Source organism: Hippocampus zosterae, chromosome 3, assembly GCF_025434085.1.
Source record: "Hippocampus zosterae strain Florida chromosome 3, ASM2543408v3, whole genome shotgun sequence".
Taxonomy (NCBI): domain Eukaryota; kingdom Metazoa; phylum Chordata; class Actinopteri; order Syngnathiformes; family Syngnathidae; genus Hippocampus; species Hippocampus zosterae.
Genome location: NC_067453.1, coordinates 16,279,094 through 16,305,000, shown reverse-complemented (window position 1 = coordinate 16,305,000; position 25,907 = coordinate 16,279,094). Strand labels below are relative to the sequence as shown.

Below are 25,907 nucleotides of genomic sequence, written 5' to 3'. Positions count from 1 at the left end.
CGAGTGGTTAGCACATTGACTTCACAGTGCAGAGGTACCGGGTTCAATTCCATCTCCGGCCTTCCTGTGTGGAGTTTGCATGTTCTCTCCGTGCTTGCGTGGGTTTTCTCCGGGTACTCCGGTTTCCTTCCACATCCCAAAAACATGCATGGCAGGCTGATTGAACACTCAAAATTGTCCCTAGGCGTGAGTGTGGGCGCGAATGGCTTTTCATCTCAGTGTGCCCTGCGATTGGCTGGCAACCGGTTAAGGGTGTCCCCCGCTTCCTGCCCGAAGACAGCTGGGATAGGCTACAGCAACCCCCTTGGCCTAGTGAGGATCAAGCATTTCGGAAAATGAATGAATCCGAAGTGAGGCTCGTCTCCTTATTTCCTTCTGTCAGGATATGCCGAGTCATGACACCTGTTTTCGAAGATAGCGGTGGTTCGGAAGTCTGAACCGTACGCACCGAGTGGTTTGGTAGCCCACAAAAGTCAACAATGCGCAAAGGTTGGTCGCACGGCACCCACGATGTCAATGGTGAGATCAGATTGCCTCATTCGAGCCCCTAGCTCCTCTCGGGCAAAAAGGCTTGAACTTTTCCTCTCGTGACAGGGCAGCCATCTTCGTTAGTTTTCAGAATGTCGTCTTGCCCATGACCGTCGGTTATTAGATTTATTGAAAAGACATCGTCATTCCGATATTTATCGTGCATCCCGAGTTTACAGTGTGTTTTGGGGCGGCACTTGACGTGTGCGCGCGCAGGACACGGAGGCACACCAGAACTCGGTGATGGAGGACATGAGCCGTTGTTTCAGGTCTTTCCTGTGCAATGCTGTCGATATAGCGCCTCCGTAGTGGTGCAGCACAGCAACTGCAGTTAAAATACAAAGCTGCCGCAGAGGGACATCAATCCCTCAATCGGCACACCTGGAACTGTACGCTGTGTTGAGCGATATCAATCGGTCTGACTGGGGGCGGCACAAAATTAGCTGGAGGTGGCCGCCACGCAATTCTGACTGCAGGGAAAACCCTGTATACATATGTTGACTTCCTCTCTATTTCAAATAACACATTCTCATGTACAACATGGTAAATCCCAGTTCAGTAAACACAGCGTGGCTGTTAGATCCATGCAAACAGAGGATCTGAAAGTCCCCGAGTGGGATTTCCTCAGATATTCACCCGATTCCCTTTATAATCCGCCTGGATTACAATCCCACACTAGAGACCCTAACCTTTGAACCCAAAACATTATAAGCCCTTTTATCCCCATCACTAATGCTGCAGTTAAACCTAGGAGGACCACCTGAAAAAAATGATGTGAGGTCCGTTGCGGCTTTCCCGATTTATCAAGCAAGACACATTTTAAAGCATTTAGCACATTTAACATCACAATAATCTCCAACAGGGTGAAACATCTATATATACTTTTGGGGTAATTCATCTGGGACTTGCCTTTGCCTTCCTTTGAGTATAAAATTCTAATATCCTGCTCTCGTTAAAACTAATGCCCGGCCTTAAATCAGATTACAGTGTCGGGATGGTTGCATGGTGAGCACGTGAGCCAATGCGTGAGCGCGCCACGAACCAAGCGAGCTGTAATTAATTGGCTGAATAGTGGCCATGCACTTCTTCGACCTTTCCTAATAGATTGTGTTGATAGCTGAAAATAGAGAACTTGTTTTACCTGTATTTTTCACACTTGAACTGTAATTTTTATCTTTTAATCTAACCCTGTTCTAAAGCCTTTTCACACTTGTATCACTACGACAGTCATTTTGAATGGCTGATTTATTTTAACGTTTCACTTTTAAAAGTTCAATTTCCTTTTCGTTTTATTCATATTTCTACAGTATTTGAAACTGTCTGATTTGTGGAAGGAAGGTTGGATAACAGGGGCCATGGCAAGGACCCCCAGGGATGGGGTGGACAGGTGGGTTGGGGGTGATTGGTGGGTTGATACTACAAGGCAAGGATTTACAGTTTCTAGCTCCAAAACTGTATGACTGAAATCTGTACACAATATTTTAACGTGCACATATAGTGTATGATGATACATTTTCAGAAATAATATTTCTACTTGTTGCATTTCATAGTTGGTTTCTGAAACATTTGGAATAACACGTTGACATGCGTGAGTGGATAAAGTCACACCTGTACATATGACCACGTATTCCAGTGTTTGAACATTCTAGTTTTTATTAACCCAAATTTGTGCATATTAAGTGTTTTGCGTTTTCATATAATCTTTCAACACCCAAATATTTCCAATATTCAGGTTAAGAAAGGGTTTTTGTCTGCATTGAGTGCCCCCCCCCTTTTTTTTTTTATTAAGAAAGAAATTACCTGGCCCTTCGGTCACTTTTGTAAATCAAATGGAAGACATGAGCACAAAACTTTGGAATGTGACAGAATTTTTAGGGTGAAATGTAGAAGTTCAAATGTTACTCGGACTCCGAAGCCACTGTGTAATCACTCCACAAGCCGGTGATGGAGCAGCGAACGTGCTTTCAAGGCAAACTAGAGATACAGCAAATGGCTACAGAGGTTGTTTGTGCGCTGACGCTGCCATATCATAAAACAAACATGCCTCCAGCGAGTCCCAAACAAATTACAAAATGACCCCCCACCAAAAAAGGAAAAACCCAAATAGAGTGCTGGGAAAGTTCAGAAACAAAGAGCAAGCTGCACTCTCAAAACCTTGGGAAAGGAAAATAGTTTGTGTGTGTGTGTGTGTGTGTGTGTGTGCGTGTGTGCGTGTGTATGTGTGTGTGTGTGTGTGTGTGTGTGTGCGTGTGTGTGTGTGTGTGTATGTGTGTGTGTGTGTGTGTGTGCGTATGTGTGTGTGTATGTGTGTGTGTGTGTGTGTGCGTGTGCGCGCACGCATGCATGGGTTGAGGGTGGGGTTCTCACATACAGATCCAGACTCTGGCAAAGAGTACAAAGACAGACAGTGGAACTTCATTCATCTATGACTAGTGAAAACGCCTCCCCGTTGGCAAAAGTATTGCTATCCAAGTGTCATATGAAAATCACAAAGATCAAACAGACTGCTGTTAGACTGTCAGTCATCCAGGTCATGGTTTGCTGCGGCGGTTAAACCAAGGCAATTGAACTCTTCCTGTTAGTTTACTTTTTTTCCTTGTTTTTCAAGCACGTACCAAAATTACTCAGATGCTACTAGGCTAACAATAAGTGACTTACTCCCACCTGTGTCATGTACAACGCAAACATTCAAATTCATGTAATTTATCCAGAGCAGCTCAACACCACTCAGCACAACTTTATCTTCTAACCGTGTTTTTTTTTCTTATTTGGTTGGATTGTTTTGTTCTTTCTACTCCAGGGATGTGTGTAGACAAGTTAAAAAATTAATAAATAAATCGGATGAGTAACGTTCGGTGAAGTTTGGAAACTATGCAGATGTGCAGTCAGATGTTCAACATGAGCCGACAAAAACAATATCCCTGTGAGCAGTATTGTCTGATAAGTATGATTCATACTGACACACTATCAACGCATGCCATGTACATACCAACTGAGTGAGTCGAGGAGTCATTTTGACATCGTTAGATGAAGTAGGGCTCCGAGGCAAAGCAGTGAGCCTTGGATATCCTCTTCCCACAATCTGACACGCCGAACCTCTCATTGCCACCAAGTGCCCCCCCCCCCACCCCCACTCCCAACCGAAAAGTGGATTCCAGGGTTTCATCAAGCCAAGGGAGTGTGGGAGGTCGCACATTTTGCTCATGCCTCTTCAAAGTGTTGTTTTGGGAGGAGGATGTTTGCCAGGTGTTGGCTCGTCACATATTAGCAAGTGAGTGAACCAGCAGGGGGAGTTAAAGAGGGGGTTGTTTTGGGAGGGCCTGTTGTGTTGGTTGGGTTTCCTTCGATTGTCTCGCTTTCCCTGAGGAGCCACAGGCAAGCACAATGGATGAACATGCGAGACAGGTGGACTGTACAATAGCCGTCTGCCATAAAGCTGCAGATCTTCACCTTTTTACTCCAAGTGCGAGTACCAAAAATACAAAGAAAGGCCTATATTTTTCAAGAAGTACCTGTATTACAAAAACAAAAACGTCTTTTTGAAATGTGCCTGCTCAAATAAGACTTCCTTTTCTTTAATGTCATAATATTGCAACGTGACATTTGGAAAATGCAACTGATTGAATACATGATTTTTTTTCTTGAAAAATAGCACTTTCCTCTCATATCTCAACTTTTTTTTTCTGGAAAATAAACACATTCAGGCGGCCCGGTGGTCCAGTGGTTAGCGCGTTGACCTCACAGTGCAGAGGTCGTGGGTTCGATTCCGGCTCCGGCCTCCCTGTGTGGAGTTTGCATGTTCTCCCTGGGCCTGCGTGGGTTTTCTCCGGGCAATCCGGTTTCCTCCCACATTCCAAAGACATGCATGGGAGGCTGTTTGAACACTCAAAATTGTCCCTAGGTGTGATTGTGAGCGCGAATGGTTGTTCGTCTCTGTGTGCCCTGCGATTGGCTGGCAACCAGTTCAGGGTGTCCCCCGACTACTGCCCGAAGACAGCTGGGATAGGCTCCAGCACCCCCGCGGCCCTAGTGAGGATAAAAGCGGTTCGGAAAATGAATGAATGAATGAATAAACACATTCATTCCAAACTCTTGAAAAAACGTTCAATAGAAAGTTCTCTGACATTTAAGTACAGTCAAACCTCATTACAACGTACCTCAAGGGACATCACAAATCTGTACATTATAACGGTAGTTCGTTGTAAGCTTTTCCAATAAAAGAACAATTTATCATACAGTATGAACATTAATAGATGCAAAAACATGCAATACAGTATAAACACATCAATTACAAATATGTGTATATGAAGAAAACAATGATTTTATAATCATGAAACAACTGTCGTGTTATTACTTCATCGCTGAAAACATTCAGTCAGCAAATGTTACCCGCCATTAGCAACTGCCAGTACCGCCGACATCTCCATTTTGAAAATGAGAGACAAGTTCAGCCTTCACAGGCAGCGAGATTTGCTTTCGTTTACCAGAAATATTTTCAGAACATTTGCACAGGACCGCGCCATGCCTCCGCAAGTACAACAATGTACCGAGTCGATCAGTAGTGTTGCTGAGCAACGGAGGGGAATCCTGCGCTGTACATTTTGCTCATAAGCAAGGTCGCGGTGGCAGTTGCTTCCCACGGTTCGTTGTAACAAAGGCCTTTTCACTATTCTGTGGGAAAAATCTGGTCGTTATAATATAGTTTATGTTATAAAGGTGTCTGTTGTAAGGCAAAATCGGAAAATGGAAAATGAATTAATCGGGATTTTGAAATGTGACTGTGATGGCGGTGAACATGTAAACGAAATACGTTGAAACGAGTCTCAACTGTACAGATGGTGGTTGAAATTAGCATTAGTATTTTGAGGAGTCCTTGGAATCCTTTTGCTTGCCTAATTTGGATAATTGCTTGGGTCTCCATTTAACGTTTTTGGAAAAGATGCTCAACTACAGCAAATTCACCAGACAGGAAGATTCCAGTTGCCTCGATTCAACCTTTGCTGTTTACATTGACCTGGATGACTGAAGAGCTACACACGCAAAGTAAAAACACAATATTTGTCAGTCATATTGGTATTGTTTACATTGATAATGTGACAGTAAGGTAAAATGACATAAGCAATTATGATTATATATGGCTAATGATTTTTTTCCTGAACACCAAATGTTTGAGAGCCCCAACTTTTGAATGCAGTGCAATTAGCGAGGGGTTGGTTCTGATGGTGCTAGCTGCAAACAGGGCAGACGAAACATCCAGGGAATACTAATGATTCTATGAAAGCCCCGAGTCTAAGTTCAGATAGGACCCGTTGAAGACGCTGAATACTGATGAACCATTTTGCTTATTCACCGACGTGGTTTTTTACTGAGCATTAAAAATCAACACAACTAATGAAATGAGCACATTAAGGCAATCAAAATTGACCGAGGAGTCTGTTATAACCTGAGGCAGCCTGGAGGCACAGTAAAAACCAATATGTGTTTGTCCTCCTTTCAACGCTAACAGGCTTATTTGGCAGCCAGCTCCTTCCTAGCAACGACATTTCCCGGAAGTGTCTCTGCATCCTGAGCAGAACAATGACAAACAAAAAGAAAACCAAAAGCTGATCTCGTATCCAATGCAAGTAGGAAACTGCGTTAGCGTGCTTATCGCAATCAACTTGGCACTATCTAACAGTTCTCTCATTGCCATTTAGAGAGCAAATCTGCCATGGTCAACCCTTAAACCCTTGATTATGGTGTACCATAGGAGGGCCATTTTTTTTCTCAGACCTTTTTTTTCTGTTAGCTGGCAATGAAAATCCTACCTGGTAGAGTGGCCTTGAAGCACACACTTGAGTGTGTAATAACTGCAGAGGAGCATGAAACCTCCCCGCATACATCACAGCCCAGAGGAGACCATGATGCTGGGCACACGCTGCTTCATCCCGGCCAGGCCAGAGAGCCTCCATGACCGGACAGCCGGTGAGACATCCACAGGTGCCACCTGTCTTCTTAAACATCCATATGAGCCATCACAGGTAACTTCCCCCAACGCCAAGGCGATGATCAGCCTTTAATTTCCTCCTGAGACCACTCAGATAAAATAATTGGGTCACTTCTGGATGTGAGCCAGAGAGAGCTGCCCTGTATGCTTTCTCTTTCATCAAGGTCAAAGTCCTGCAAGTCCCACGCAGCTAATGGTCCCCGGTGAGCCTCTTCTTCATTCCCCATTGCTTATTCTCCCACTCAAATGCCATTTCTTCTGTCCCGATCACAGCCACAAAAACAAACATTCCCACTAAGAAAATGTAGGTGCTCTCCTTGTTGCTCTCACTCTCTCTCTCTCTGCTGTTTTTTTTTAAGTGATACGCACAACTGTTGCATTTCCGCAAAATTTCATTTCAGGCATCACTAAGGTCTTTAGAAGACTTTGTTTTGACTAAATCACATGTTTTGGCTCAGCAGTTAGTTGTCTAGATATTTTACCTTGTACCAACCCGCTATAATGTGTGCTCTCAGTGCTAGCGGGAATGCATAGACTAAGTAGCTAATCCCATCGTACGCAATTTACAGCACAGCACAGCCTCAAATTGCAAACAGTAATGCTAGGCTAATAACCGCAGCCTATATAGTTCACCGTTCTTTCAGTCCCGATGGTTTTCGTCCCCATTCCACGTCCGGCCGTTCAGGCAGAGCATTTTTCGCATCCTGAACATCTGGTTCGTACATATATGGTCTGGCATACATTTTGACAACAACCTCCTCTTCCTCCAACTCTTCAAACACCTGGATCACCTCGGATAAGTTTAAAACGTCATTTTCCAATTGTTGTCTTAAAGTGACGTCATACTTCCTTTAGCCCTTCACATTTATCAATACCTGAAAAGCAGCTCTCAGTGTCGAAGAGGTTGGTTACCCCTACTGTACATAGACATGGCCACAACTAAAATCAATATTAGTCATTCTTCGGAGAGGAGATGATCTGTCTACATGTGTTGCACCACTGTTTGTGCTCAAATATGCACTGCTTTCAGGATTGTAACATCGCGACACAGATGCTTGTTGTTTGTCAGCAGTAAGCTAAATGCACTTTAGGGCAAAGCTAGGTGTTGGTTTAAAATACACTAGGCATAATTCTCCACCATACATAGCTCATAGTTTTGCTCGTGAGTTGTTGATCGGCAGTCAATCACAAAACACATAGTGGTAAACTTAAGCATCTATTCATTTTCTGCAGTGTTTGTCCGCATTCAGGTCATAAGTAGGATGAAGCCTATCCCAAATGGCTTTTAGAAGACATTTGGTGTTGGGATCTAATTTTGGGAGACCAAGATTGCACGGTCAACTGGTCGCCAGTCAATTGTAGGGCACATGCAAAGAACCATTCACACTCACATCGACATCTATTGACAGTGTAGAGACTTCAAAAACACCAACATGAAATTTAAATCCCTGAATTTACAGCTGTGAGGCAGTCTTGCTCAACGACTAGTCCGCGGTGCTGCTGTGTTGAAATTAAATGTCTCTTAATCTGCATCGTCTGATTCAGAGAATGTTTGTGTCAAAGTGACTTGAGAAAGGCCTGACAAACAGATGGCTGTTCGAAGAGCATCACCCTTCCACAAGTTGGAAGCTTCTCTCAATGACATCATGGGATCAGAATGTCCCCCTGTACAGAATTTTAGCCCATTTAAAACGAACAAGCGCATAGTTTCTCACCAGCCTATCTCAAGGCCTCGTGCTGTTGCCCTCTCAGCAGTGTCCTGAGAAACCCTGGAGGAGGGCGCGGCATTCCTACACTGTGATTTCTCCAACATGAATCAGCGGGCCTGGTTGGAGCAATATCGAAGGTTGGACACGCGCACCAAGCAGAGGCAGTAATTTATGACTGGAGTAAATATTTGCCGAGGTGAAAGCTGCGGGCTTAGGGACCACATTGAACTGTTCCCATGATTCCCTGTGTGCACGCGTGTCACACTGAATCCTGGGAAAGGTTACGCGGGAGCCCACTATAGTAAACAATCACTGACAGCTGGTGGAATAAGAAAATACCACCATTTATGATTGACAGATTAACGTGTTTTTTTTAGTTCCGCTTTTTAAAATAGCAGAGCTGAAAGTCCATCCATTTTCGAAATCCATCTATGCTAGAAGTAATGAAATGTTTTTCTATTAGATGGCAGAAAGTGAACATTCCTCAATAAAGAAAAAAAAATGTTTGCCACTACCAGTTGAAGTACAGTGTCAAGCTAAACATAAAACAAAGAGAATTACACAAGTATTTAAAAAAAAAACACATAACTTTGTATTTCAAATGACAAAAAATGTCAAGTATTTCTGCAATTTACTGAGGATCTTTCAGTAGTTGTGAAAGTCTTCTTTGTTTGACTGTATGATACATCCCCTGGTTACCAAGTTGTGCACATCAGGAGTTTAAAACACAAACAGTTGAATTTACATTTTGATGAATTATGTTATTGTTTGTTTTACAGATACAATATTAATATTTAATATTATTATTGTTTTCGTGATTAAAAATAAACACGTGACCACCCCACAGCCCCACCAAATTTCAATAACCACACTTTTGTTCACTTTTTGTTTGGTGACGTGCCATGAAAAATTTCTAATGTAAAATATGTGCCTCGGTTTTGCAAAGGTTGGGCAACTCTGCACTAACCATAGAACTGCACAATCATATGACAAATTAGAAACAGTCGATGAATCCATGATTACACACAGCCACAGCTGAAGACCACCACCGTGTATGATCTCCTTATGTCTTGTCCCTTCGAGGTTCCACTGTAACTTGGTGTCTAATGAGGTCATCGATAACAATAACGATAACGATAACAATCTCCTCGTCTCTAATACATCTCTACTCCACTTATGGTGAGCTTCTCTCTTATCCCTCCTCCTGCTCTCATCTTCACTCACGCGTATGCATGAAGCATGAAGTGTTCGAGGGTGCGCGCTGGAGGGAAATGGGTCACAAACTCTACCAATGTGCAAAAGCGTTGCCATGCAAAACTCTCCGACCTAAACAAATAAATGTGCAAAAAAGTTGCAACAAACACTGCAGGCATATTATTTGGAGTCCAGTGTTACCCTCCTTTGATACAAGGAATGCATTTTACGTGAAAATGTTACAGCACACCACCAAATAAAAAAGTGCAGGCATTGAGCACTGTATGGTGGCAGTGACTCAACTCAGTTCACAACAAGCATCATTTTTGCAGATAGACTAAGAAAATAGTTTATTACATCCAATTAAAGTTCACTCTCAATAAAAAAAAAAGTGTTACACGTGCATTTGTAGCCACTTTGGGGGTTTTTTCCACTTGCTTTATTCTAGCACTAACAAATAATGGGAAACGCAATAGGCATCTACGTTGCACAATAGATATTTGAACACAATTGACAGCATAGCAGTATCCCCGAGTCATATATTCCTCATCCTCTGTGAAGAACAAGTAATATTGGTGCCCCGGGCATATTTGCAGATTTTTTTTCAATATTTTTTCTGTTTGCTTTCTATTTCCTTTTGATGAACAATGCATTTATCAGTGTTGTTGTTTTTCTTTTTTAATCCTGAGTTTCTTTTCCTCAAAAGCATTTCAATGGCTGACACCTAAAAGTGGATTTTCGCTCTTTGACGGTTGACCCTGTTGCTAACCCACGTGAATGGAGGGGGGTCCAGTGACATAGCATTTCCATTCATTTCAATGGAGAAAGACGATTTGAGAATGAGTGTTTGATTTACTAGCGTGGTCAGAACACATTAAAATCAGATATTAAGCGAATACAAGAAAACAATCATGACCAGCAGATGGCTCAGAAATTGGGGCACAGGTAAATCAAGATAACACGGTATTCTGAAATAATTCAACCCTCATGATCTTGATGCAATTCACAAATTAACTTAATTTTGAATCCGGGCCTGTTTTAATGAAGAAAAAGCTATTATGTTAATGAATGCCAACAGGTGGACAACTGGACACAAAGGTTAATTGTACCTTCTGCCATCTAGTGGAGGAGTTTAGTTGCTCTGCCTGTCCAAGGCATCCATAGATGAACAAAGACACATTATTTGTTGTAAATAAATGTTGAAACTGGATAAGTTCCAAATGATCTCTCCCGACACGGTTGGTTGCGAATCAGCGTGTGCTGCTAACAGTACAGCAGGGACGAGAAGTGACATGCGTAGATTGACTGTGATGGGAATTCAATTCCGATCATTCTCATTTAATGTGATTGTGTTAGAGGTGCAAGCGTGGAAATCAATAACATAACTTAATGTGGCTTGAGAGAGGGATGAAGACAGGGAGCCTCCGTATGATCGTGTGTGTGTGTGTGCGTGTGTGCGTGTGTGTGTGTGTGTAAGTGAGTACTTTGGTTTCCACGGTGATATGTACATTTGCACAAATTATGATATGTGTAAAGGAAACCCTTTGAATTATCAGGACTATCTGGTGGTACACAAATTGGCCTAGTTGACGAGCCATAATAAAGAGTACAGAGAGCACGTTCAAAAAGCGACAAGATAACGTGTGTATGGGCTCCAGCTAATCATTCTCTCCATCCACTTTGCCTTGCAGATAAATATTAATGAGGATTACCATGTTACTGCAGTGCACCCACAGGAAAACAAGGGAGGGGAGAAGGCATACTTTCTTCGTGCACATACGCACGCACAAGCATCCGCACACACACACACACATACACACGTACACACACACCAACAGCTTATTGTACACAAAAAAGAAAAATGTTCACTCAATAAAAGGTGGGTCGAATATTGCCACACAACAACAGAAAGAAAAGAGCACGCACACACAATAGACATCACTTTATAAGAATCATAAATGACTTTCTGGCAGGTAAGATGTTAAGGACGTCAAGGGTTGTGCCACACAAAGACAGGAAGACGAGGGCACACACCCCCATACATATACATAACTACTCCAGACTGACAACACCGTGGAGAAACGTCCAAACAATATAAGGTGGGATGTAACAAAGGCAGTAAGACAAGTGCCCCCCCCCCCGCCCCCCTCACACGCACTCAGAAAAAAACATGTGCAGGTCAATCACAATGTCTGCAACGAAAGGTACAAACGATGGTGCTACACAACAATAGAAAGACAACAAGACACACACTGACAGTCTCTCTCTTTCTCTCTCTCTCTCTCTCTCTCTCTTGGAGCCACCCAAAAAGACAACACACACACACACACACACACACATATACACAAAAATATCTTGTATACACCCAAAACATCCACATAATAAAAAGTATGATGTCAGCAAAGATGATGACACAATGATTGTGAGACAAGAAAAGACAAACACACCGTGAATACAATTATGTCACGATACCTTGTGCTGCCAAACAAAGAGCACAGATTCACCAAAGTGAAAATTCCATCCCATTATCATCCTCTTTCTTTTAGCAAGTCCCCGCCCCCAACCCCTTGCCAGTAAACATTTCTGCAAATAAACAAGCAAACATAATGAAGTCATCTTCCCAAGCTCTGTGTGAAGGTGGCAGAAAGGGGAACCACAACCCCCGCACCTCCAAAACCCTGTCTCGCACTGAGGATGTTTTGCCAAGGCTAAAGGAGTCCACTCTCACCATAGCTACCAGGCTAGCGTCCTGTCTCCACAGAGAGTGAGAGAGCAAAAGCGAGCAAAGAGAGAGAGAGACAGAGAAAAAACATCATTAACGGTTGACAGACATCCACCGGCAACCAAAAGGCTCTTCATCGTTTGATCTTGCACGTGGACTTTGAACGCAGCTGTGCCATGTGGCTATAGGTCTGATTTTTGGACGTGGAAAAAAAAAAGACAAGGGCGAGAGGGGGAAAAAAAAATCACAGCGGAGAGTGATGAAAGAATGGGAGTCTCTTCATTCCCTCCCTTCGCGTCCTCTCACGTCTCCAAAACATGCAGCCTTGGGGAGGATAGGGGGGTTCCCTTTCAAGGCGGTCAGGGGAGGGAGATGCGAAAGGGGCCTGCAGGGGACGCCCAGCCTCCAGCCTTGAGATCCAGTTTCTCATAACTCTTTCCTCCTCCTCCTTTCACAGTCCTTTGTCTTTATAATTGGACTGACTGGCCTCAGCTTTCCTGCCTGAAGTCCTGGAAGGCTTGGTGAGATCACACGGAATCAATATGTTGGCTACCACTTAAAGGAGCTATTTGGTAAGAGCAGCATGATGAGTGTAAACACTTACAGTGGTCTCTCTCCGGATTGTAGTTTGCTTTTTTATGGTTATTGTGGATTTTTAAAACATAAGGTACCTGTATGTCAACAATCAAGAAAATAATGTTGGTGGAACACATTGTCATCACTCCATGCTGTGTGGCCAGGGACATAGACGGTCGGCTGTGCACTTTCAAAAGCTTTATTGAACAAACGGCGTGAAATAAACGTGTAACGAGCACATTCATAAACAAGCTGCCGACGGCCACAACTAACGCAGAGTAACTCAACATGCAGACTGGCTAAAGGTTGGCCACTTAACAGCTATCCTGATTCAACACGGCCAACTCTACACTCGACAGTCGCCGACTCTGACATCTTTCAAAAAGCCCCCCCCCCTCCCCCGGCTTTCCAATCTAAACACATTCCAAGCTATAGATACAGTATAGAATGGTGAAACCAAACTCTACTAAGTGAGGGCCATTGGAATTGAGTGAGTGTGCATGTGGATGTTATTTCTCCAAATGAACCCTGACTGTAATGTGTGTGCAATTGGATCATCTTGATGAGGATTGGACTTTGCGTCCACCTGATCCACAAGGCTGACCTTCTCAGTGATTGGCGCCGGCAGAATGTTTAAAGATAACAGAGATCAATTAGTATTCCTGTCTCGCTTACCCTTCCGCTTATAAAGGGCCAATATATATGACGGTAAATTACAGTCAGGCTATTGTCTGCTATTGTTTTGCTGCTGAATGTGTCTGGCAAACACGAGTGAACTTTTCTTCTGCGGCGCGACCCTTCCTCATTACTGCTCATGCGTCCGAGCATGTATGTTTGCGTGCACGAGCGGTAATGGCCAACCGTTAGTTTCTTGAAGAGTAGACCGTTGGTCAAAAAAGGTTGCCCACACATGGGTTAAGATCGATGTTTTGTTGACGTCTGGCTCCTGCTTGCGGCCTCTCATCCCCTTGTTTGTTATTTTCTCAATGCCTAATTTCACAGTAAAAGCTTGAGCTGCTTAAATTGATAGCGGGTTAACAAAGGCGGGCGATAATCCTAATTCAGACTGCTCACAGAGGTAAACATCTCCACAACAAGCTGTTTATACTCTCTGCTATTTAACCAAAAGCGGACACAATACTGTTTGAAAATGTGACTTTTTCAGTAAATAATCGGGTCTCTGGGATGCCTTTCCAACAATTCTGAAATTAAATGACGACTATTTTTGGGGGGAATTTGCTTATTTCTGAAAATGCTTCTGAGCAAACCACATTTCTATGATAACCATTCGCACATGAAGTTTCTCCATCAGTGCCTGGATGAGCTAGGCTGCGAGAAGATCCAGAGGTACTTTCAAGCAACAGATGCAATCCTGTCCTAAGACAACATTCTTAAAAACTGTGCTTTACAATCTTTAGTTAGCCAAGACTGCCACTGGAAATTAAAAAAATGATAGTAACTATATCCTTCTGAAATAATGATAATCTCGTCTCAATTTACTCCATAATTGACTTATACTGAGAAACCTAGCTCTATGAATGGCAACTTATGGCTGTAAAGGTTCGTTGTGCCTTCTGCCATTTAGTGGAAGAGTATTTAATTATTCTGCCTATCACCATATGTCGCTGGCCTAGATAGATGAACTAAGATATATGAGCGGATGTCATCACGAAAAAAAAAAAGACATTTCTTGACCCTTGGGGTATTTATGATTATACATATCACATACTGGCAATACTGTATATCTCTGTTCATGTTTGCTTTCTTTCCATGCCAAGGAAGTCAACACGAGGCAGCCGAGCGTGACAAGTTCCAAATTGTACAAGAAGAGAGTGCAAACTGTTGTTTTTCTTTGCTTCATTAAGCACTTGTTTTATGTGCTTTCCCTGTAGATAGCAATCATCTTACCGACATCCATCATTTACAGCGACGTGGAATGATTCGTCTGCTTTTAATGAGTGACAGCAAAGAAACAATTTAATTTTAAAAAAAAGAGAGAAAAATGAAGTGCATCCATTAAAATAAAATCTCCATGGCAACTAATGGCGTTTTGAAGAAAGTAACATGCAGGCACCAAGATGGTGTGCATGTTTGCCGCTCAGTGCTGGGGGCTCTTTAAAAATCTGCTTCCCTCATGTCCTAATTGCTTTTAATTGATTCTTGACTTCAAGACAGACACATTTCTCGAACATTCGGGAGAGATTTTCTGACCACAAAGCCATTAATACGTTTGAAAACATCTGTAGTTCATAATTTGACATCGAACATTTTGAGGATATTCTTGGCCTGGGTCAAAATGATCTCAGTACAAACTACCGGTACCTACTTGCATCTGTGCATGGGACCTAAATCAATATGTTAATTCAAAGAATATATAATTCTAAAAGAAGCACGGCCATTTTCTATTCATTACTGTTGATATTAAAATTCTTAAGCATTTTCCCCGAAAGTGTCCCATGAAAAACTCCACTGCACTTTTGCTGGGAAAGTCAACACTCTACTTGTGTTTATAGTAAGATTTTTTTTCTGAAGTCAGTGGACATACATGACACAAATAACTCCCACGGAGCGTTCCTGAACCCAGCCGGTCCTCAAGTTGAATAAAGAGCATGAGAATACGAGATGGCAATCACGGTGTAGACCTCCCACCGCGACACTGCCAGAAAATCTGCCTTGCTCATCACAAGTGAGCACAAACTGGGCAGACGCAATTACGTCAGGCCGAGTTTATTCTACTTTTCTTCCAATAATTTGACTTTATCTCGGTGTTTACATGATAAAAACAGAATACACTACACTTCAAACGTCTCACCAGCGGGCAGACAAGGCGGTACACCCTAAACTGGTCGCTTGCCAATCACAGGGCACAAACATGTATTCCTCCTTGGGCCGATTTAGAGTCGTCAAGACAAAATTGTGAAATGACATGAGAAAATCCACACAACAGAGGAGATTTAATCTCAAGGCCCCTGATTGCGAATCAGATATGAAAACCACTTGTCGGCCATTATGCCTCCGGTGTAGGGAAATCATGTACCGTATTTTAGACAGCAACGTGTGGGATCCACACACTCCTGTGTGCATTCAAAGAGAAGAAGTACAAAGAGAATCCTCAGCGGAGCCCGTGGCATTAATATGAGTCGCACACAACAAAAGCAGACACATTTCAAATACATGCCATCCTGTAATCGAATGTTGGCTTTGCTTTACACATCTTTTGATATTTGTAAACGATTGGCACCGGAGTATACTTGCCGGGTGGCAGAAAGTGATTGACTACCGCTGATTTGAACTGAAAACTGTGACAAAAACTTGTTTTAGGGTCTGCACCACCAGATATTAGTCTTTCAACCGAATAGTTGACTTTACCACTGCGCAAGGACAATTGTTGTGTGAAGTCGAGTACCGGTAATAGCCAGTCGCGCTTGGCATGGACATGACTGACACCTTGCTGAAATCAGCAAGTCGTCTGTGCCTCTTACAATCAGCATAGGCAGGGAGTTGAGAACTGAAAAAATATCAATGATGTCATCGACTAATCGACGTCAACTCAACTATCATGACATTTGCGTTGAATACAATAAAAATCCATAGTCATTGAACCCCACCAATATGCACCAAAATGTCTAGAAATGTCCTTCAAAAAATTGAAATTATTTCAGCAGAAACATTCATAGTTGAAAAGAGAAAATCACAAGAGCAACTGAAAAGTACATAGATTTGCCAATTCTTCAATGATCGTGTGAACCATGTCTGAATTTCCTGAAAGATCTATTTGCCTTGGCCAAATGACATGTAATGGTTTGTTTACAATGGCAATACCCCAAGTTTACCACACCTGGAAGTACAAGTAGTGTAAACAAGGTGACAACCATGCGCATGAGCCTCCACATGTGGTGGACAACTTCCCTGAAGAACACACCGGGCAAATGATTCATCGAGTTGGCAGGTTACAGCCTGTCTTTACAAATCCATTAAGATGAACTGTGTGCCAGGCACATTCCATGTTTAAGACTTTGCTGGAAAGGCATGAGCTTGCATCCGCACTCAATGACACACCGGGCGAGTTACAAACTGAGCTCATGGACCCTCACAGACACATCGAATGTGTTGAGACGAGCAGTCCCACGGTCCCTCTGACAACCTTGAACTATCAGAGAGATGGCAGAACACATTCGAAACGGCCCAGGATTGACAGACACACCAGTAATTGTCCACTGCGGAGATTAAAGGCTTTGCTCTTGACTTGCCTCCAACTACAAACAAATGCCGTCCCCTGGATTAGCCTAGAACCACTTGCAATCCCATTTACACACACACAAGACACACGATCTCAGTCCAAAGAGAGTGTGAAAAGGGAAACCGAGGAGCTCACCCGCTCGCCACTGTTCCTACGGAGAGTCCCAACCGGCAGCTTGAGCATCAGCCGGCGGGTCCTCCCGGGGGTCACCGCTCCCTGGACCAACATGGTACGCTCCAGAGTGTCCGCGGGCATGTGAGCATGTGTGCCGCCGTGCGAGGTTGGCGTAGGAGTGGGCGTGCTCGCCGTCCCGTCCAGCCTGGAAGCCGGGATCCACGCGAGCTTTCCCGCGTGCACCAGTTAATAAAGGGATTCGGTGGGGCTGCTGCGCGGTGTACTTAAAAAAAGAAGAAATTCTAAGTTCCTTTCTTTGTTGTGAGCACGCAGTCCATTGCACCGTGCTCCACACTCTGTGCTGAATGAGTGAGTGAGAGTGGGAGGGACAGGGAGAAGCTTTTGTCTCTCCTCCTCTCAGTGTGACAGCAGAAACCCACCCCCATCCTCTCCCTCCCCTTTCCCCTTCCTCACTTCCTCCAGTCTGGGGATTTATTCAGGTCACGGGATTAATGTGACGTCATGGGTGTGATTAGCATATTCGCTCGTTGGCATGAGCCAATCATCGTTTTGCAAGAACAGAACGCTAGGGTTGGGCAAAATTCCATCCATCCATCTGTTTTAAACACCGAACAGGGTTGCTGGAGCCAATCCCAAAATGACTTTAGGCGGAAGGGCAGATTCCATCCTGAACTGGTCGCCTGTCAGTTGCAGGGCACATACATATAGAGGAAGACAACCATCCACACTCACATCCACACCGTGACCACCGTGATACACTCCCACGATGCCCGCACGCAAGTCTAAACACAGCATTCAAATCAATATTGCATTTGTGGAATATGAGTTGAGGCGCAAAATCCATTCATTTATAGCCATTTTGCTGCTTTCAATCAGTTGAAGTGACAGTCACAGTTGCTCGGGGCTCAGGCAATCATCCCCGAGATAGGAAAAAGTCGGTGGATGTTCCTGCTTAACTTATTTTCCACAAACACAATATTCATCAATATTAATGTTTAGACGAATGGGCGAGATAGATTTTATGAGAGAGAACATTTTCGGGTTGACTTCCCCTTTTAATTTATTGTAGAATGTGACAAAAGAGTGCACAATGAAATTGAAATTTCAATGAAATTACATTTTTTAACTTTATTGTTTACAATTTTAAATATATTGAATTATATAATGATCTCAACAGAAATAAAATAAAAGTAAAACCAATTTTCTGAGTAGAAATGGTTGAATTCATGCAACAATTTTTTTTTTACATAATTACTGATTATGTCAATGAATGGCGGACTAGCCCAGTCATACAAAATTGGTAGACGCACCCACCCACTGGGATCACGTACGTGTGTTTGAAGGGACCTCAAAAGGAATATGTGATTTTTTTTTTGCCATCTGGTGCAGAGATTATCACTTAAATCCTACATCCCGCTTTCTCTCCCGGCACTGTCTGGATTTGGGGCGAGGGGGAGCGGGGGTAATCACACACAAACATTCATCAGTGAAGTCAAGCCTACATTATTCCAATGCAAGATACATTATCTGTATGCAAAACAGTTAGAAAATTAGCCAGACTTCACCCAAGCAGCCTCAGATCTCCATCAGGGTCAGTGACCATTCAGCTGAATCAGCTTCCAGCAGGGTGGTCTTTACATGTCCATTAAAACTATTGGACCTGTGAGATATGGCAGCACCCACCGCGTCTCTCATCGTCACTCACCGCCGAGCCTCGGCAGGCTCCGCACATCGATACTGAGCTGTCGGCTGATTAACGGGGGAGGATCAACACATGTGCATGAACTCATAAAGGGAATATAAAAAGTCTACACATACCTCTGTTCAATCACCAGATTTTTATGATATGAAATATGACACCAAGATAAATCATTTCAACATGTTTTACTCCATTAATGTGACCTAAAACCAGCACCATTCAGTTGAAAAATAAACAACTCCAATCATATGGGTGCACACCCTCTTGTAAGAGGGGGGATGTGACTTCGTTCACAATTAACCAGTCACATTCAAACTTGAGTTAAAAGGGAGTCAGCACGTACTTGCCACCTTTTAAAGTGCCTCTGAGTAACCCTAGCCTCAAGCCTCGGGCTGTTTCTTTTTCAGCTGGAACTGGAGCCATACTCAAGACGGAGGAAATTGTGAACGGTTTCAAATATCAGTGTAAGCAGCAAAGCATCCAGTTTCTGCTATAAGGCAAAAACATGTCACAGAAAGTCTACTAGAACAGCAAAACTTTATTTGAGGTTATTCTAAAGCTCCTTAAAAGGTGATGCGTGCCATCTCCCATTCAACATGAGTTTGAATAGTGACTCTAAACACAGCGCCATCCCTGCAGTTACAAGGTGCTGTGGGCACTTGTGCAACCAGATTATCATTGATGTTTATTCGTATTTCCCCTCTTTAAAATGTCTTAAAAGAAAGAAAAACTAATTTAAAATGATTATGCATCACATGAATGATGGATTAAAAAGAACTAACAAGATTTGACATCTCTGTTTTTTTAAGAGCACAAAAACATGCCATTGGAACAGGGGTGTATAGACTTATTATGCCCACTGTACGACACTCACTGGCTGGACATTTTATTCGGTATTTCTAAAAGTATTGCAATGCAAAAGTCTTGAAACATTTTTTTTATTTCAAAAGAGGAGACTATATTTGTACAAAATTGCGTACAAACGTCTGAACGGAACTTCTAAATTATAAATCTAATGACTAACCCTGCGAACACAAAGACAATCTGACGACAAAGGTCATCTGATTTATTGCTGGGTCTTCAAATCAGATTAAAAATCAGCCTCCCAAATGAGCATCTTCCTGCACACCCCCATAAGTGAGGACCTCCCGCCAGCTTTTGTGACATGATACTGTAAAATAGACACACGTTGCGGCCTGACAATCACACGGAGAAAATGATCTGCTGCGCTGCGGTAATCCCCAGTCAGCATTATTTATTCAACAGGCCTGGCCCACATATCCACGCCTCAATGAAAAATACCAGAGGTTTATTTATAAACTTTGCTTCCGTTTGGCAGGTAGGAGCCAGTGGTGTTACATAAACAAATAGTTTTATTTGACAGTATTTAAGTACCGGTAGATTTATTTAGTGATCTGTACTTTACATGAATATCAATGGATCTGATGATTTGTTGATGTCAATCCCTACATTTGACAACATATCTGTACTTTTTACTCCATATTTTGTCAACATAGGCTTGTTACTTTTTTTTTCTTGTTGAGATCTCAAATCATTGTCAATGTTGGGCCGCAAGCTTCTGGCATTCAAAAAAACTGTATAATTAAAAAAAAAAAAACACCCGTACACACTGTGGACCATCATGAAAAAAAAACACAGTTGCATTACACAATAAATGAGTGAGAGAAGCACATTTACCAATGTGTTGTAACGGAAAAACTGCCACCATGTATTGGGTTTTGAGGCTCCACATGCTGCACTGTATTTTATTTATTTATTTATTTTTAATTGCACCATGAAAACATGGTGCGATTGTCAAGGAAAAAGCGTCACTTTTTCATTTTTACTAAAGTACCAGTAAAGAAGTTGAATCAGTACTTTGTTCAGCAGTCTTTTTTTACAGAAGTATCTGTGTGTCTCCTGAATGACAAGGTCTGAGGACTTTTGGTACTTATGGTAGGAGCACATGATGGCCGGAGGCAAACAGAAGATTCATATCTGAGATCTGAGGTGAAAAGGCATCATGGAGACAACGGGTTGCCTGGATTTTGGCATGTCACCTTCACCAGGGAGAAGACGACACAGTGAACACGTTATTGGTGCGTTACGACCATTTTCCCCCTTGAATTAATGTCCTTCCCCTGTCACCCTACCAGCCATGAGGAAGGGTTGGAGTGGGGTGCGGGGGGTTATCTTTACATTTGGATCCCAGGGCAACCCAACTCCACAAAATCATCCGCGCATGATTAGGAGCGAAAAAAATGAGACGTTAAATTGGGAATATCAAGCGTTAAGACGGGGAATTCTTACATGCCTCAATGATCTGGGTCAGTTCACACAGGCGGCCCTCAAAATAAATCCGCTATTAATACATCCCCCTGATAGTACGATGTAAGATGTGACAGATACAAACCAAGCAACCAGAATAGAAAGAGAGTCAATGTGAAAAGTGAATCTAATAAGGGAGATGCAATCAAAGCAGGGCTAATTTTATGTGTGATTATAGACGTCTGCCTCCTCTTTGTTTCGGGATGTAATAAAAAGCATCGTTGGATCGAGGCTCTACATTAATTTAGTCTGATAACTCTGCCAGACTGTTTGACTGCCTGCAGGCCGTCTGACTCATCCCTATGGTCCTGCTACTCACTGGGCTTTTTCTCTTTGTGCATCTGATTTGGATGATGACACCCTGGAGCTGGACTGCATCTCAATCTACTCGGGTACCTTCACATTGAGCACATGACAAAATGATAAAGCTGCAGATAATGATCTTTTGACTGCAACAAATATCACTCAGATTCACCAAACGCTATGATTTCAACAAGTGGAACCAAACCTTTTATTGTCATTCATCTAGCGACTGGATGCAAGCTTAAAGATAACATTTAATGTGAAACTAATGGAAATTTGCGTAGATTTTAAACTGTTTCTTTAAAACACACAGAGCGGCAACATTATGTGTTACACAGGGAAGCGTTTTCAAAATGCAAACAAAATGGACGTTGACCAGTGCCCTGGAATAAATTAAGTAAGACTAACATATAATGCTTAGATTTTTGTATGAATCTTAATTAACTTCCCACGAGATATGTTGCTCTTACAGATTCTCATCATGCTAATGCAATCCCTGCAGGACTACTTTTCGTTTTGATTTCTTTTCCTCACAGCAGTTGTTGGTTAAGGCGAGACTCTGATAACACATTCAAGGTAACAGATTGCCTCGGTGGGTTCCTAGAAATGGGAACAATTGCACAGCTTGTATTGAAAAGTGGGAAACATTTGCATTTTGGAAAGCTGTGTTGACGCTCAGGCAAAAGCTGTTTTGGACAAACTGCATCGTACAGTGCAGCATCTCCTCAGCGTACTTCGGGGGCACTCGCATACAGTGAAGCCGGTACACACACAAACTTTCTACATTGACCACACACGTGAAATAGGGGACACAAACAAATTGGTATTATGTGATGTAAGTATGTGGTGTGCTTCAGATGACTAGACACTAGAGACATAACCACATCTCCACCTACTATAGTGAAATGATCAGAGTTCTTTTATAACATCAAGACGTACCTGTGATGAAAACATCCCAGACCAGAGGATCAACTTTTAGAGACATCCGATAATCGGGTCTTTGTTGAACATGATCGCAAAGGGTGCTAACAAAGTTCCAATTTTGGTCTGATTCTCGGAATGTGTCGACCCGCAATTTTGGCTATGGTTGCGGTTAACATCATAATCAGTGAGTCTTGAACTCGGTGTTGGCCAAACACATCAGTATTTGCCATCGTAAATCATGAAGAGGTTTAATATAAATGATCACAGGCTCGATGTTTTGTGTGCAAATCAGGGAGGATCCTCTTTAGACACTCAACACATAATGATCCTGAGAAGTCACATTTTACCGTGCAGTATAGGTTCATTTTTCATCAGTGTCTGTTCAAGATTACAAGGTTCACCGGACATTAGCAAAAAAGTTTTTCTTGTCGCAAAGAAATTCAACACGTTTCGGGGAAAAGCAAAACTGTTTGCGAAGGTCTTTGCAATCTATAGTAAAGCTGGCAAAAAAGAAAAAAGAAAAAAAAACATTTGCTACATTCGCTAACACTTAGTTTGATGGGGAAAATGCACCAATTTAAAAATGATTCACATTTGAGCTTTTTTTCATTGAATTATTTAATCAATACTGACTGGCTCCTATTATTCAATATGATTACTTTTACATTCCTTCGTGGGGCTGCACGTCTATTTGTTGACAAAATAAAAACTTCCTCCCCCCTCTTCCCCCCACCAGTCACCTAATCTAAATATGATCATGCGGTGAGAGATGGACGATTGCTATTGCCTTTTCCACTCCACGAGATGACAGCGGGACAGACTCCAGAGAAAGTATCTGGAGTTCACAAACAGTTTATTGAGCACCACAGCACACAAAGGGCAAAGTCGATGACAATCTACCGATGTGACTCGATGCATTTGCTGAGCGTTTGCAAGTCTCGCCATATGTTATTATCATAATACAGCTTTGCCTGTCAGGTTGGCGAGTCAAGAAAAATCAATGACTCACTGGAGTCAAGCCAGGCTGCCCTCTGAAAACATGCTGAACCTGCTTTGTTGTTGCTTCCATATGAATAAAACATGCCTTGAAAATAAAGCTCTTTAGCCAGTGAAAAAAAATATTTGAGGCAAAGTCGAAACAAAAATCATCACGACTTGGTCAACATACCTTACGGTTACAAATGAGGCTGACGTGAAAGACTATTAAAACATGTGTTGCAAAACATGCGACTTTAAGGTATCACTTTTTTTATATCATCATGTGACCTCGCTACATTAATGGGAAGCAGAATTGAAATCTTTCATTACGTTAGGTTGCAACATTAAATATATTTGTTGTATACAAAAAATATAAACCTTACTTTCCATATCGTGCATCACTATTTCCTGTAGGGGACTACAGATGGAAATTAGCACCGGGATGAATCTGTTTTATTTATGTCAAAGCTTTGAAGTCCCTAATTAGAAATATATACACTAGGGAACATTGGAGACCCCAACGTGAGCAACTCAAGACCATCACATTTTGACAAAGCCATGTTTTTTATGGTTTGTTAACAAAACAAAATGAGTAAAACACGTCCAGTTTTGGCTCGCCAAGAAAACCGCTTGTTGGTCAGATCACCAGCATCCTAGTAAATACTGAAAAAGATAATGGTGGAAAAATCTCCTTGTGCAGAATGTCCTTAAATTAAGAGACTAATACAAATGTCAAACATAGATATCACTCCCTAGCAACCACCACTAAAAGTACAAAATCACAGGTTAAGTATGTAGACTTTATGCACCTGTTCATCTTTTAAATGGACGTGTTATGGTCGTCATTATTGTAATGACAAATGTGCTGTCAAAAAAAATAAATTAATAAACCACACCCATCGCCCTTATAAGCAGCCATCATGCCTTCTGGTATTAAAATTACAATATTTCAAAATAAATCATTCAAATGACCCGATAAGTATTCTATTATGAGAGCAGCGACTGATTTGAATGGATACGAGATATGCAATTTGCAGTTGTGAATAGCAAATGAGGTCTCTGAATCCGGCACCCATGTCTACTCGGTGTGTGTGTGTGTTTTATAGCCAGATGACAAACTGAAGTAAAGCGCAGGCTCAATAATAATAACGATAATACAAGTTTAGGATTGATTTTGTGCACATACAAATGGGATCAAATTTATGATAATTGTCTCCTTTCCATTTACTGTATTTGGCTTATTGTGCAGCATGGGCAAAACTTTAATGAAAGAGGTCTGATTAAATTTGGATTATGCTCTAATTTTACTCCTTCCATATGGGTAGTGGAGGCCAATTTGTGGGCTTCCTTGGCAATATCTTTTGACATCTCCAAAATTGAATGCCTGTAATACATACCCCAGCTACCTTTGAAAAGGCAGGGTACAGACCAGACTGGTTGCCAGCCGTTCACAGGGCAAATATACAGTCGACAAAGCATGAACAAAAAATATCTGCAAATGACATCATCATCTAACCGTTAGCTCAGCTATCGTCACATGAGTGTCGAGTACAAAAATCTGAAGTTGTTCAAGATGGACTGTGAAGCAGATGTGCTGACCACTCGTCATCGTGCTTCCTTGATTATGTCCTAGTAATGAAATACGAGCCCATCGGAGGTCTGCGACAGTTCTGGAATGGACTCAGCTCAAATTTGAAGTTTCCATTGTTTTGTAAAAAAAAAAAGGAACCAATATCCACCCTGTGCCATAGAAAATGCATGTTCAATAAATTCCTGTGATTTATATTGAACTTCTGGGGAATAATACAAGTATATCCATGGGGACATCATGTTCCCAAATGACAAATTGGAGGAACTCATAATGGCATAGCGTTCTCAGTGAGCGATCTGAGGTGACACCAGCCTGAATATTGGAAAAATTCAAACTGAACTAACAGAGAGAGAAGAGAGGGGGCAGGGCAGAGGGAGAGTGAGCGGTATGGGGTCAGCTTGCTATCATTGAGTCATTTTGACACAGCCGTTACATAATGGATTAGGAGGGCACAGAAGCAAAGGCCTCAGCCTCTCTCGTGCTACATTTACATTTTAGTTCAAAGTTTCCAATTTCAATTTTTTACCTATATGCCTTATGATTATTATTATTTTTTTAATATTTCCATGTACATTTAAGGCGGCCGGGTGGTCCAGTGGTTAGTGCGTCAACCTCACAGTGCAGAGGTACCAGGTTCAATTCCAGTTCCGGCCTCCCTGTGTGGAGTTTGCATGTTCTCCCCGGGCCTGTGTGGGTTTTCTCCGGGTACTTCGGTTTCCTCCCATATTTCAAAAACATGCATGACAGGCTGATTGAACACTCCAAATTAGGTGTGCGTGTGAGCGCGGATGGTTGTTTGTCAATGTGTGCCCTGCGATTGGCTGGCAACCGGTTCAGGGTGTCCCCCGCCTACTGCTTGAAGACAGCTGGCATAGGCTCCAGCACCCCCCGCGACCCTTGTGAGGATAAGGCGGATCGGAAAATGAATGAATGTGCATTTCAAGTAACTCACGTCTAACGTCTTGAAGGGAAGACATGAAGGGACCACCTAAAC

At 42.4% G+C, this 25,907-nt stretch overlaps 1 protein-coding gene across 6 annotated transcripts in view; it reads right to left on the bottom strand.

Annotated features, from left to right (window-relative positions):
* The window catches only part of frmd4a (FERM domain containing 4A), a 143,902-nt gene that overhangs the window by 63,699 nt on the left and 54,296 nt on the right, over positions 1–25,907 (bottom strand). The window contains exon 1 of one of the 6 annotated variants that reach the window (XM_052060229.1): positions 17,091–17,462. The exons of 3 other annotated variants lie outside the window; for them this stretch is intronic. In XM_052060229.1, the coding sequence (XP_051916189.1) occupies positions 17,091–17,210 (120 nt within the window). In that variant the 5' untranslated portion in view covers positions 17,211–17,462. Of the gene's footprint in view, positions 1–6,335; positions 6,904–17,090; positions 17,463–25,907 lie in introns of those variants that run through there. 2 more of the 6 variants (XM_052060228.1, XM_052060227.1) reach the window with 2 other exon arrangements.